Source organism: Galeopterus variegatus, unplaced genomic scaffold (assembly GCF_000696425.1).
Source record: "Galeopterus variegatus unplaced genomic scaffold, G_variegatus-3.0.2 Scaffold1109, whole genome shotgun sequence".
NCBI lineage: Eukaryota > Metazoa > Chordata > Mammalia > Dermoptera > Cynocephalidae > Galeopterus > Galeopterus variegatus.
Genome location: NW_007727220.1, coordinates 327,249 through 339,970, shown reverse-complemented (window position 1 = coordinate 339,970; position 12,722 = coordinate 327,249). Strand labels below are relative to the sequence as shown.

The 12,722-nt window shown below is 45.8% G+C and overlaps 1 protein-coding gene across 1 annotated transcript; it reads left to right on the top strand.

The window, feature by feature from the left end:
- Positions 1–415: 415 nt before the first annotated feature.
- On the top strand, positions 416–11,249 carry LOC103592204 (ubiquitin-conjugating enzyme E2 L3-like). Its single transcript, XM_008574812.1, has 3 exons — positions 416–439; positions 773–959; positions 8,729–11,249. The coding sequence occupies exons 1-3, from the start codon at positions 416–418 to the stop codon at positions 8,881–8,883; spliced, it is 366 nt and encodes a 121-aa protein (XP_008573034.1). The 3' UTR covers positions 8,884–11,249.
- Positions 11,250–12,722: the final 1,473 nt, after the last annotated feature.

Genomic DNA, 12,722 nt, shown 5'->3' with positions numbered 1-12,722 from the left:
TTCCAGACTGGCAAAAATAAAAAAAGACAATATCAAATATTGGATAGGATTTGGAACAACTGGAACATTTATTCACTGCTCATAGGGGTGTAAATCACTATAACCACTTTGGAAAACAATTTAGCATTATCTCTTACAGCTGAATGTTCATATACCTGTGATCCAGCAGTTCCTTTCCTGGTTGTATTCCCTGATGAAACTTCTGCACAAGAAACAAGTTCAGTGATGTGTATAGCAGCGCTATTTATGCAGCAAAAAGATGGAACTAATCCAAATGTCTATCAGTGCATACATAGATGAGTTGTGGTATAATCATACAGTGTTGTATATAAAAGTGGAAAGAAAGCTGGTGACCCAAATGATAAAACTGAGTTTGCTCTTGTATTAGAGCAACAGATAAACAGTTTAGTGAAATATGGTTCAAACTGAAAACATCAGTGTGAGTGCCGGCCGGTGGCTCCCTTGGGAGAGCGTGGTGCTGACAACACCAAAAATAAAATAAATAAATAAAAGTCTGTCAAAGAAAAAAAAAAAAGAAAGAAAAGAGAAAAGCATAAAGAGACCAGGACTTCAATCTCAGACCTTTTCATGGCTTATCTGATACCTTGCTCTAGAAACTGATTTACTGTTGGGTTACCCTGAGGGTGACAGGGCTTCTTTGACGTACCACTTGAAATAAATTAATTTTTCAAGTAAACAATGGGAACATTCCTGTCTTAGCCACAGGTTTGTAAACTGCAATGTGTTCATTTGATTACTCTATTTCTTTCAGGACAACCCTCCATACGATAAGGGGGCCTTCAGAATCGAAATCAACTTTCCCGCAGAGTACCCATTCAAACCACCGAAGATCACATTTAAAACAAAGATATATCATCCGAACATCGATGAAAAGGGGCAGGTCTGTCTGCCAGTAATTAGTGCTGAAAACTGGAAGCCAGCAACCAAAACCGACCAAGGTAAGGTGTGCTCCTTATGTCTTCCTTAGATAGGGCTCTTCTGGGGACGCTGCTGCAGGGTAGGGGATCTTGGGTCCCTTCTAATGCCATGTCAGAGTCCAGAGAAATTCTCCATTACCAACTCAAGTGCATGCAGAAATAATGATGAATTGAACTGTTGACCTGTTCAATTGAGGGACTGAGGAGACCCTTCCTGTGCTCAACCCAGTGGGGACAAACATAGACAGATGAGCCAAGCGGTTTGCTGTGTTGCAGTGAAGGGGATGTGGGCACTGCCCTGGAAGTGATGAAGGATCGTGGGGCTGCCTAGATGGGAAGGAAGAGCAGTGTTTAACATGGACTCACGCAGCAATTAGCCCCTGAACTCACACATGAAGGAAGAAGGGAGGTTGGAGAGGGTCTTCCAGGCTGAAAGAAGGGCATGAACCAAAGACCAGTGCCTCAGAACGGGTGATGTGGGGGAGGATCTGAGCCAGACTCGAGGGAGAGGTTTCAAGATGAAAGCACACAGTTGGCTTTAGTGGGCCTAGAACTCCCTGGAATGGGTGTGTCAGGGTGTGTCTGTGTGAACATACACACACTCATTTGTCTGAGAAAAGTGTTTGATTCAGTATTGTGGTTCCCTCCCTCTAGTCCCCTGGAAATAACTAGACTTTGTTATGGACCACATACAGTTTTTACTTAATTCCAGACTTTCTTTTGAAGTCCTCATCTTGTATTTTTGGTGGCTTTCTTATAAGTAAGTAACTGAACCAATACAAGATATGTTTAGATTAGAGAGTGGATGAAACTGGCATTTGAAAGGCTGCAGGTGGAGTTTTGAGATAGTCATTTTTCAATGGAAGCCCTGGAAGATGGAGTTCAGAGCCTTTCACAAGAAAAATCGAGCCTCACTCATTGGAGATAATCACCATGAAAGGTGTTCACTGGGTTCCCACAGTGGAGTAGTAGAGAGGAGCTGGTGCTAAACACTGTCAGAGGAGGAAGATTTCCAGTGGGTTTGGCACTTGGTTGTGTACAAGCTGGTGTTTATAAAAGCTTAACACAGTTGTTCTCAGTGCACATAGCCTGGTTTTTTTCTGTACAAATTACTAGCTCTTTATGGGAAGCCTATAGCTCCGTTTGTTTAGGAGCATCTTGTCAGCACTCATATAACTCCCAAGAGTCCTTGCTGGGTTGTGTCCCTATTCACCCACGTGCCTGGGGAGGGGAAATCCTTCTACACCAGCCTGCCCAGGAAAGCTGCACATCTCAGACTTTGGCTACAAAGAGTTCAAGGTCAGAATTCAGGGTCTCTTCCTATATCTGAGAGCTGGGGGGGTGGAGGCTTGCAGGAGAGGAATGCAAGTGCTTTGCCTCCTTTCGCAGGGCTGCTGAATAGAGGGCTATGGCAGGATTATTCTGGTTTTTAGCTTCACTTCTAGGTGCATAGCCAAAATGCTCTGCCTCTTCAGGTGTGGCTGCTTTTTTCAGAGAGCCAGATAACCTAGGGGTGGCTTTTCATTTTTTGTAAAAGATACTTATTGACTTGTGTTTTCTAAGGTAAGACTTTTGGTACAGGTGCTGTTCTGTGTGCAGTGATAGGCAGAATTGCCATTTTGTGATTTAGGATTTCTTCCTAGGAAATTTTCTGTAGGTCCTTCATGGCATGGCCTTGATCCCATCCTCACATACGTCAGGAATGTTGTCCCTAACACTTGATGCCACATTCCCATGTTTCTGTTATCTGTTACTGCATTACAACCCACATCAAACTTAGTGGCTTAAAGAATTTATTATTGCCCATTTTGTAGGTTGGCTGGACTCAGCTCGGTGGTTCTGGTCATTCCTGGGGTCACTCATGCAGCTGTATTGAGCTGAGAGCTCAACTGGGGCTGAAATGGGCTGGTGGGTGTCATTCGTGTGTGGCAGTTGGTGTTAGCGGGGGCATCTCAGTCCTCTTTGTGGCCTCTCATTCTCCATGAGTCTAGATTGGACCTCCTCATAGCATGGCAATCTCAGGTTCCAGGGAGAAAGCAGAAGCTGCCAGGCCACTTAAGGCTCAGGTGCAGAACTGGTACATTGTCACTTATACTGGATTCTGTTGGTTAAGCAAGTACAGATTCAAGGAGATGGAAAATAGACTTTGCTTCTTGATGGGAGGTGTGGCAACTCTGCACAGGAGCGTGCAGGATAGTAAAGATGATTACAGAGGCAGAATGGGTGGGCAGTGACACTGAGTCCTCTTGCTGGCTCCTCCAGCCTACTTGGGCCCACTTGTCTCCAGTGGTGGCTCTCCTGGATATGACGCTGTTGCACCCACTTGACTGATTCATGATATGTTGGGTGTCCCTGTTTTTCTGGCTCTATTTCCTGACTGCTGTTCAACTACCACCATTCTACAAAGTCTGCTTTTTTAAATGCCTTGCTGTTCATTTCCTGAACGTGAAGTACATGAGACACTCGTGCCAACCTCTTGCTTTAATCTCCCTCCAGCACTCTGCCACTGTCCTTATATTATTGCATGTGCTTATGATTTTCTTCTCCTGTGCTTGTCCTTAGAAACTTCATCATTCACCTTGATGGCTCCTCTCAGATACACCTTGAAGTTCTTTGACCACCTCAGCTCATGACCTCTAGCTTACTTCAACCATCCACAAGTAAAGCCTTTCCTTAGACCAGCTACATTTCCAGTTCAGGGTTACCCTATCTAAAAAGTCCCCAAATAGTATTTTAATAGATAGGTGTTGAGAATTATAAACGTTAAGATTGTCAACAATAGAGTTGAAATGTACTTAAAATATAAAATTAAGCATAATGGAAGAGTTAGTAACTAACATGAAAAGATACTCACATAATCCAGCAATTTCACTCTTAGCTGTATATACCCAAGAGAAATGAAAACATAAGTCCATAAAAACTTGTACATGAATGTTCACAACAGCATTATTCACAATAGCCAAGAAGTGGCAATAACTCAAAGACCCATCAATTGGTGAATGGATAAACAAAATGAGGTATATCCATACAATGCAATATTATTCAGACATGAAAAGAAATGAAGTACTGATTCATGCTACAACATATGTATGAACCTTGAAAATTATGCTAAATCAAAGAAACAATCACAAAAGACCACATATCGTATGATTCCATTTATAGTTGAGCCTCATTGTTCATAGATTCTGTATTTGCAAATTGGCTTACTTACTAAAAGTCAATCACAGACATGTGCAGAGCAGTGAAAAATTTGTCACCCTATGTGCACGTTCCCAGCTGAGGTCATGAGGGAGAACTACCCCAATGCTCTGCCTTCTTGTTTTAGCTCTCATACTGTAAGCAAGTCTCTTTAGTGCCACGTTTCTTGCATTTTTTGTATATTTTGTTGGTAGTTTCGCTTTTTAAGATGGCCCCTAAAAATAGTGCTAAAGTGCTTTCTAATGTTCCTAAGCACAAGAAGGCTGTGATATGCCCTATGAAGTAAATACATGTTTTAGATAAGCTTCATTCAGGCATGAGTTATAGTGCTGTTGGCCATAAATTCATTGTTACTGAATCAATATTACATATTAAATAAGGAATATTTATTTATTTATTTTCCTTTTTGTCTTTTTTCGTGACCGGCAACGGATCGCAACCCTCAGTGTCGCACCCGTACCGGACCGGGACCGGCAACGGGATCACAACCCTCGGTGTTGCGCCCGCACCTCGCTCAGCCAGTGAGCGGCCGGTCTGTATGTGGGATCCGACCCCTCGGCAGGAGCGCTGCCGCGCTCCCAAGCGGTGCACTGTAGCAGTGCGCCACCGGGCCGGCCCAGGAATATTTATTTAAACACATAAAATAAGGTGTATTTATCAGTTGATGAAAATGTTGTGAGCTTGCAGGAACCTAACCCTATATTTCCCCTAGGAGCAATGATTCAGTATCGTTAATTCAGTGTTCACAGCACATTTGTAGAACAGGGTGACTGCAAATAACAAGATTCAGCTATATATGGGATGACAAAGTGGATTAGTGGTTGTTGGGGGAAGGAGAATAGCAAGTGACTGCTGCTAATGAGAGTGGATTTGGGGGGGGTGTGATGAGAATGTTCTGGAATTAAATAATGGTGATGTCACACAACTTTGTGAATATACTAAAAACAACTGTATGCCTCCAGAAGGTTTTATTTTTTGATGTGATTATATCTCAATTTCAAAAAATGAAAGACAGTAAAGAAGCATCAAACATTCAGGAAAAATGGCATGAGAAAAGTCTAGAAATAAGGCAAAACTGTATCCAACAGAAAGGGTGATACCAGGGCTGACTGGTTAGCTCAGTTGGATAGTGTGGTGCTGATGACACCAAGGTCCAGGGTTCAATCCCTATACCAGCCGCCCTTCCCCCCGACACACCCAAAAAAGGGTGATACCAGAAGAAGAATGTAAAAATAGTTTTGTTTAGCAGTGTTTGGTTCTAGTAGATATCTTAGCAGCATAACAAGGATTTAGTTTGGTGATTGAATGAGATTTGCCATATAAAGTACACTTAGTAATAAAGCCAGCTTAATACTGAATCTGTAGGTAACAAACAACATAACAACAAAATTATATGAAGAGAAAAATCAAACACATTTATAAATTGAACGTTTCAATCCCCCATACACTATCATCTTATAGCAAATCAAGGAGATAAAATTAAGAAAGGACTCAACAATGTAATCAACAGGTTGAGGTTAATTACATTTTTTTTAGCATATTCCATGGAAGGCTGCAGCATTGCACATCTTCAGAGGTGGGGGTACGTACCATTCACATTTCATTCTGTGAAAATGGAACTCTGAATTTCTGTGAAAAGGAGGGAAAATTATAAATACCGTTTACATCCTGTATTACAAAAAAACCGTAAGAACAAAAAAGAGGAAATTTTATAGGCTTTATTCTGTGGTCATAATAGATTTTTATGTATTTTTTAAGCCTCTACATTGGACAGAAAAAACAGTTCAGAAGAGCATTTGGGTCAACGAAGAGATCAAGTAACCGGGGCTAGGGCTGGCTGGTTAGCTCATTTGGTTAGTGCGTGGTGCTGATGACACCAAGGTTAAGGGTTTGGATCCCCATACTGGCCAGCTGCCAAAAAAACCAAACAACCAGGGCTAGACCATCTGTAGAATATAATGAGTGTTCTGTCTTATATATGAAAAATGAGGGGATAGGGCCACAGTTGTAGTTTGAAAAGCAGTCATAGCAATTGATGTTCTCACGAGCAAAACAGGTTCAGCACGGCTGAAGTTTATTATAGTTTAGCTGAGGAGCCAGTGCACCCTGGGGAATGGAGAAAGAATGAAATACTTATCAGAACTACTAAATCTATTTGAAAATATTTAGACTTCATCAAATAAGTAAAGGTGTGTTCTCAGGAAAAGATTTAAATATACAAACAACAAACTTGCAAGGTGAATATCTTTTGAAAAGCAGGTGTTAATTAACAAATGATTTTTATACTAACACATTAATACATTAGGTACTAAGGTGATGGTAGTGGGTAGAGCGCCTGAGGATTCATAACAGAGGGTGAGCAGAAACTTGTATGTGTCCCCCACATAGCACTGGGCAGGCCCTTAGCCCAGTGAGATTCCTGAAACACTGAGGCAGTAATTCTCCTGTTACAGAACCATTTCTAATTATGGAAAAGGGTGGGAAGCCACCTGTTTATGCTCTCAGGCAAATGTGGTTCAGGTTTTCAATCCAGTAGTCAAGAACAAAGGAAAAAGGAATAGTCTCACATCTGAGCATGGTATGGAAAAGCTTGGCATGCACTGGAATGCACTTTGGCCAACAAGCAGAAGTGGTGGAAATGTCCTTTGGAAGAGTGTGTTCTCCATATGAGATTGGTCCTGTTTGGACTGGAGGGAGTCTTGGGTGCTTATTTTAATGTTTATTAATGCATGTGCTCTGTTTACATCAAATGAAAGTGACTTTAATTGAGTCACTAACATTTCCTTTCCTTTTAAAAATATTTATTTATGGGCCAGCCCGGTGGCGCACTGGAGAGTGCGCTGCTTGGGAGCGTGGCGGTGCTCCCGCCGAGGGTTCAGATCCCATGTGGAGACCGGTTCCCGCTCACTGGCTGAGCGCGGTGCGGGCGCAATACCGAGGGTTGTGATCCCGTTGCCGGTCCCCGGTACGGGCGTGACACCGAGGGTTGCGATCCCGTTACTGGTCAGTAAAAAAAGGGGGGGGGGGAAGCTTGGCAAACCTTTCGCAAATAAAAGTTTAGGCAAAGATGGGGTAATAGGAACAGAATGGCTTTATAATCATTTCTGCTTGGTTAGGCAACAATAAAATATGGAAGGAATGAATCTGCAAATAAAGAGATAAAAATGTACCTCCAGGGCTCGCTTCCTCTAGAGGTAGTACAGATGGTATGTATGGGGATGTGATAGTGTCTGTCCCTGAGGGGGTGTGGAGGTTGAATTAGAGACTACCCTGGCCTGCAGAGAGCCTTCCAAGTCCTTCGTCCCTTCTCTCTCTTCATGTTCACCCTTCTTGCCCAGCCACCCTTCCTCTCCCCTCAGCCTGGACCTTGTCAGCTCTACATGTGCTGTCCCCTCCTAGCCTTTGCCCCACTGCCTCACCTGGACCCACCGTGGTCACAGGGGCCTTCTCTTGCCATCTCCTCACCCGGTAGCATTAATAGGCAGAATTGGGGGCAGATGGTCTTTGGGTGCCCGGCCAGGAGTACTTTGTGCTGTGATGCTCACTCAGTGTGGTGCTGTTGACTGGTTATGCCTTTGTGCGTGACTCAGCCAGCATGGGCATTTTAATGCATTCTTTGTAATGCTGGGTGAAAAGCTGGGGCCCCTAATAAAAGAATTTCTGGCATCAGCAATCCAGACAGGAAAGGCACCTTTTTGCTGGGAACGTGGCAGTAGGAAGGAACACAGTTTTCCAGAGGTGCTTGTCTTGACGGGGGGTTAAAAGGTGGGTGTGGGGAGGCGTGGGTGGCTGTGTGCTCGCTGCTTATGATCTCCCATCCCACCCTGCATTCCCCCACAGTCCTTCCACCCCAGGGCTTGCCTTCTAGCACATCTGGGACTTAAGGCACCTTGGGGGAGTATTGTGGCACCCATCTGAGCCGTGGTATGACTTCTCCTTATGTGATTGACAGTCTGATGCAGCTGGCAGTTGTCAACCTCCTAGTGGCTGGATGGGGTGCTCCAATGACCTTTCTCATGGGTTCAGAAGCTTCTAAGGGTCTTCCAGGGTGAGATCATTACATATTGACAAATGCAGCCCTGTTACGCACCCCTTCTTTCTCGTGTTCACTCAGTCTTTTTGTCTGAAACTAGCCTGGGCTAAGCATAGTGCTGAGTGCTGGGCTGGTGCAGGGACCTGCCACCCAGTTCTTCTCCTGAGAAAGTGACCTTGTATGTGTGTGTGAGATTGAGAGGGTATCAGTGCTAGGTCTGCTATCTCCAGAGCACATGAGAGGGGTGGGAGTAACTAGGGGCCGTGATGTCCCCAGGTGTCAAGTCAGGAAGTCTTCCCGGAGGCGGGGGCATCATTCTGAATAGTTGTCTGCTGTAGTGTTGGCTGTTTGTTGTCCTTTAATTTCTCCTAATTACAGAGGAAAGATAGGTTGAGTTCTGGCAGTCAGAATTTTGGATAAATAGGCTGCTTTGTCTTAAAAGCACATTAGCTGTAAATCAGTTTTAAAGTCAGAGTGTCATTCCTGGGATTAGTGCCTCCTGCCCCGTGCCCTTTCTGAAACTATTCTAACCCCTGATGCCTTGTCCTTCTCTTGGCAGTAATCCAGTCCCTCATAGCACTGGTGAACGACCCCCAGCCCGAGCACCCCCTTCGGGCTGACCTAGCTGAAGAATACTCTAAGGACCGTAAAAAATTCTGTAAGAATGCTGAAGAGTTTACAAAGAAATATGGGGAAAAGCGACCTGTGGACTAAAATCTGCCGTGATTGATTCCAGCAAGTGTGAGCAGAGACCCCAAGCAGTGCATTCAGACACCCCGCAAAGCAGGACTCTGTGGAAAATTGACACGTGCCACCGCCTGGCGTTCGCTTGTGGCAGTTACTAACTTTCTACAGTTTTCTTAATCAAAAGTGGTTTAGGTAACTTGTAAAGAAAGGATTAAAAATTTAAGATGTTCTAGTTCTGCTTTCTTTGTTTTAAAAATCACTGCTTCAATCTACTTCAAAAGAATGGTGTTTCTTTTCTTGTCCAAATTTATCCAAAATCTTCAAGTTACATTTAGCCCATAAGGTTTAAAAAAAAACAAAAAGGAAGAAAAAAAAAAGGTTGTGGTCTCCCTTCCTCCCCTGTCCCCACAGCCCCACTTTCTCACATTCAGTTCATTTCTCACTTGCTCACCTCCCAGATCCCGTCTGCTCCGCAAAGGAGAAGAGATGGCTCTGGCATCTCTAGTAGCTTTTTCTCTCCCGCGTTGCACTGCCCGGTGTGGGAGTTAGTTCAAATTCTCTTGGCTCCAGTTTATAATATCCTTTTTGAAAATTAAAAAATAAGCAAACAACAACCACACACCCACCCCTACCCCACCCCCCAAAAAAAGCCGTGAAAAGGGAGGCCCAGCTCTTGTGTGAAAAATCTGGCTAATGTCACCACAATAACGTTGATTTCATGGATAAACCCCATGTCTGTGTGTGTGATTGAACTGCGGCCTGGCTGGGCCTGCATAGGGAAACCCTGCAATAACAAGTCCAGTAATCCTGAAGGTAGGGCCTGTCAGCCAGAGGACACGGTGCACCTGTGTGATGAATTTCTTGCCAGAAAGGCTCCTGAGGCCAAAGGTTGGCACTCATCTTAGAAGATCTGCTGGTCATTGCAGGCAAAGCTAAAGCCAGGATATTCATTTGAAATTCCAAGCTCATCCGTCACCAAGCTCCATCTGAATGTGCCACGGAGTTCGCTCTCCAACTCCTCAGTGCAGCAGCCCCACCACAGCCCTCCCTTGGCACTGTTTGACCCTTTGCGGGATTGGAATTGGCAGAACTTGACTGTTGAACCGGCACTGGTTGGGGGTCACCAGGGCCCCTGCTGGCCCCTTCCTTCGGAGCAGCCGGCCAGCCCAGCCGGGAACAAGATGGCCTTCCCTCTCCCTTTGGACTCACAACCTTTGCAGAGTCAATCTCCACTTGAAGCTCACTCAGTAATATCCTTTAAATGTGTTTTATATTGTTTTGACTGCCTTTTTTGTAGAAATAAAAATTGACCTTAGAATTTATCAGCAGATGAACTTGTAAGGATTTGAATGTTAATGTCTTTTCAAGGCAAGTGGGACTGTCCCTGAAATAGTAGAGAATACATTTCACTCTGACACCAGAGGAAGGCGATGATTCCAATACCATGTGTCATTGACCACTTCTGCCACAGGCGGCTTCCCTTCTTGGCTGTTGGGGGGACTAGATGCTGTGGAGGAGATGACTTAACAAAACTTTGCTTTGTTTTAATCTTATTTCTGTAACTTAAAATCTTTTGGGGGCTTGCAGACGTGCTTGGTTTCACCCATGCAGAAGTGGGAAGTGATTGGTAGGTTAGCCAGCATAACATTGTTTAGTTGTCCAGGTGTGTGGCCCCTGCGGTATGAAAATGAATTCAGCTTCTTTGGTTCCTGGTATGCAAGGGGCAGGTTTCTGGAGACTTCCGAGTGCCCAGGATGGCAAGAGCGCTGGGCCAGTGTTTCCACATCTGTCTCTTTATTAGCAGAAAGGTGATGATGGATTTTATTTCACTCACACTTAGATTTGTAATAAAATGCCAAATTCTGTCAGAACCGGTTCAGACAAGCCACCATTTGTTCTTGTTGCTTCTCTGAATCCAGAAATATTGCCATTCTTGAAAACTGTCCCATTGCTTCATATTTCTGCCAACATAGCTCTGCCTGCCTGTCACCCCCTCACTGCTCTCTGCTCACTGTGGGAGGATACTTTTGTGCTGGCAGCCCCTCAGGGACTCTCAGCCCTGGCACTGGCACTCCATGGTTTGCCCAGTCAGTGGGTGGTTCCCCTCTCGGGCCTGGGCAGCTTACTCCTTCCTGCCCTGCCCTCAGGGCTTTAAGCAAGCTGGCAGGCAGCCCTGGCTGCTCCCAAACCAAAAAGCTGGGTCCTCTGAAGAAGGGGAGAGCTGTGGAGCAGCCGCCTGCAACTGACCCGGGCTCACTCAGGAATTCACAGCCACCTGGTTCCTTGAAGTGCGCCGGGTCCTCCCACTGCCTCCCCTCCCACCCCTATGGCAGAGAATAGGCTAAGATGCTGCGATCCCGTTCTGCTGCCCTTAATAAAAATGCTCTCCGACACTGGTTTGGTTGTGTGGGTTTCTTCCTTACTGGGGGTGGGCAGTGCCAGGGACTTGTGCTGTTGGGGACTGCAGATGGGTGCTTGGGCTTAGGTCCTGGGGCCTCTGATCTCTCCCCATTCCCATCCTCTCCAAAAGAGGAGCACATGGGTGTTCCTGCCTCCCCGAAGGAGAGTGGATGGGGTATAATCAAAACAGGAAAAGCTGGAGAGTCCACACTATTGGGGCCTACAGAGGGACCCCATAGATGTCTCAAGAGGGCACAGAGACTTCCATGGATGGGCGCATCTCTTCAGTCTTCTTGTAGCCCCAGGAGAGTGATGTCATGTTCCAAGTTTAGCAGAGGTGAAAACTGGGGCCCCTAGAGGGTAGCTGTCTTGATCAAAGTCATAGGAGTGATGAGGGTGTGCCTGAGGTGGGGCTCGGCCATTGCCCTGAATGGCCAGAAACCTACCTCATATTCCCCATGAGAGCTGGCTGCCAAGGCACTGCAGCAGTAGCACTGACTCAGCGCAAGGCCCAGCCAGGCCCGTGATGCTTAGTTTTTGATTTGGCAGAGTTTTCTGCCTGGAATTTGACACCAGCTGAGACCAGGCCTGCACTGTCAGCTGGGTCTGCAGGTCTTGGGGAGAGAAGCTTCCTGAAGTTCATTTTACCAGGGAGAAAGGAGAACTGTCCTGTCCTTTGATCATAAGTAGGCTTCATCTGCCACACGCTTGGGGCTTTATCCTCTGTGAGACTCAAGACAGCCCTGTGGGCACCATCCCTATTTTTACAGAGGAGGAAACAGCTCCCAGTGATGGCCAAGGGGCACCTGGTCTGTGTTTTTACAGTCTGACTCCAGAGCCTCTTGCATTCCACCCCTCTGCATAGTTCCTCCCAAGGGCTGTCTTGAGACACAGCCACAGTCCCCCCCATTCCCCAAAGCCAGAGGTCTGTAAGACCTCTTAACTTCCTGTCCTCTGGAGCCACCATTTTCTGGTCTTCCCCCTCCACTCTTAATTATCCAGCTTGAAATAAGCATCTATGGTCAAAGGTACAGATCCCTATAATGGCCAGCAGCCAAAACAAACAAAAAAACCCACTCTCATACCCACTGCGGCCTGGCTTCTGTCACCTTCCTGCCCCCTCATGCTCTTCTGGCCAAGTGGCCCAGGACTTGCTCTTTGCCAAATCCATGCGTGGACAGCCTCTCAGCCTGGCTCCTACTTTCATTTGGCAGCGCCTCTATGTCCCAAACAGGCCATCTAACCCAGTCAAGGGAGGAGCCAGAGCTGGTCTCCCTTCTTCCGGGCCTGTCCTGCACTAGTTCTTTCTCCTCTCCCTGCTTCCTGTGTACAGTGTGGGGAAGTGGAGCCGAGGGTGGGACTACTCCTCCTGTAGCACAATGCCTGACAAATGGCCATTTCCCGGGTAACTGGAACGTGATCTTATTTGCAGATGACTACTGGGGAACCCTGCAAGCTCAGAGGAT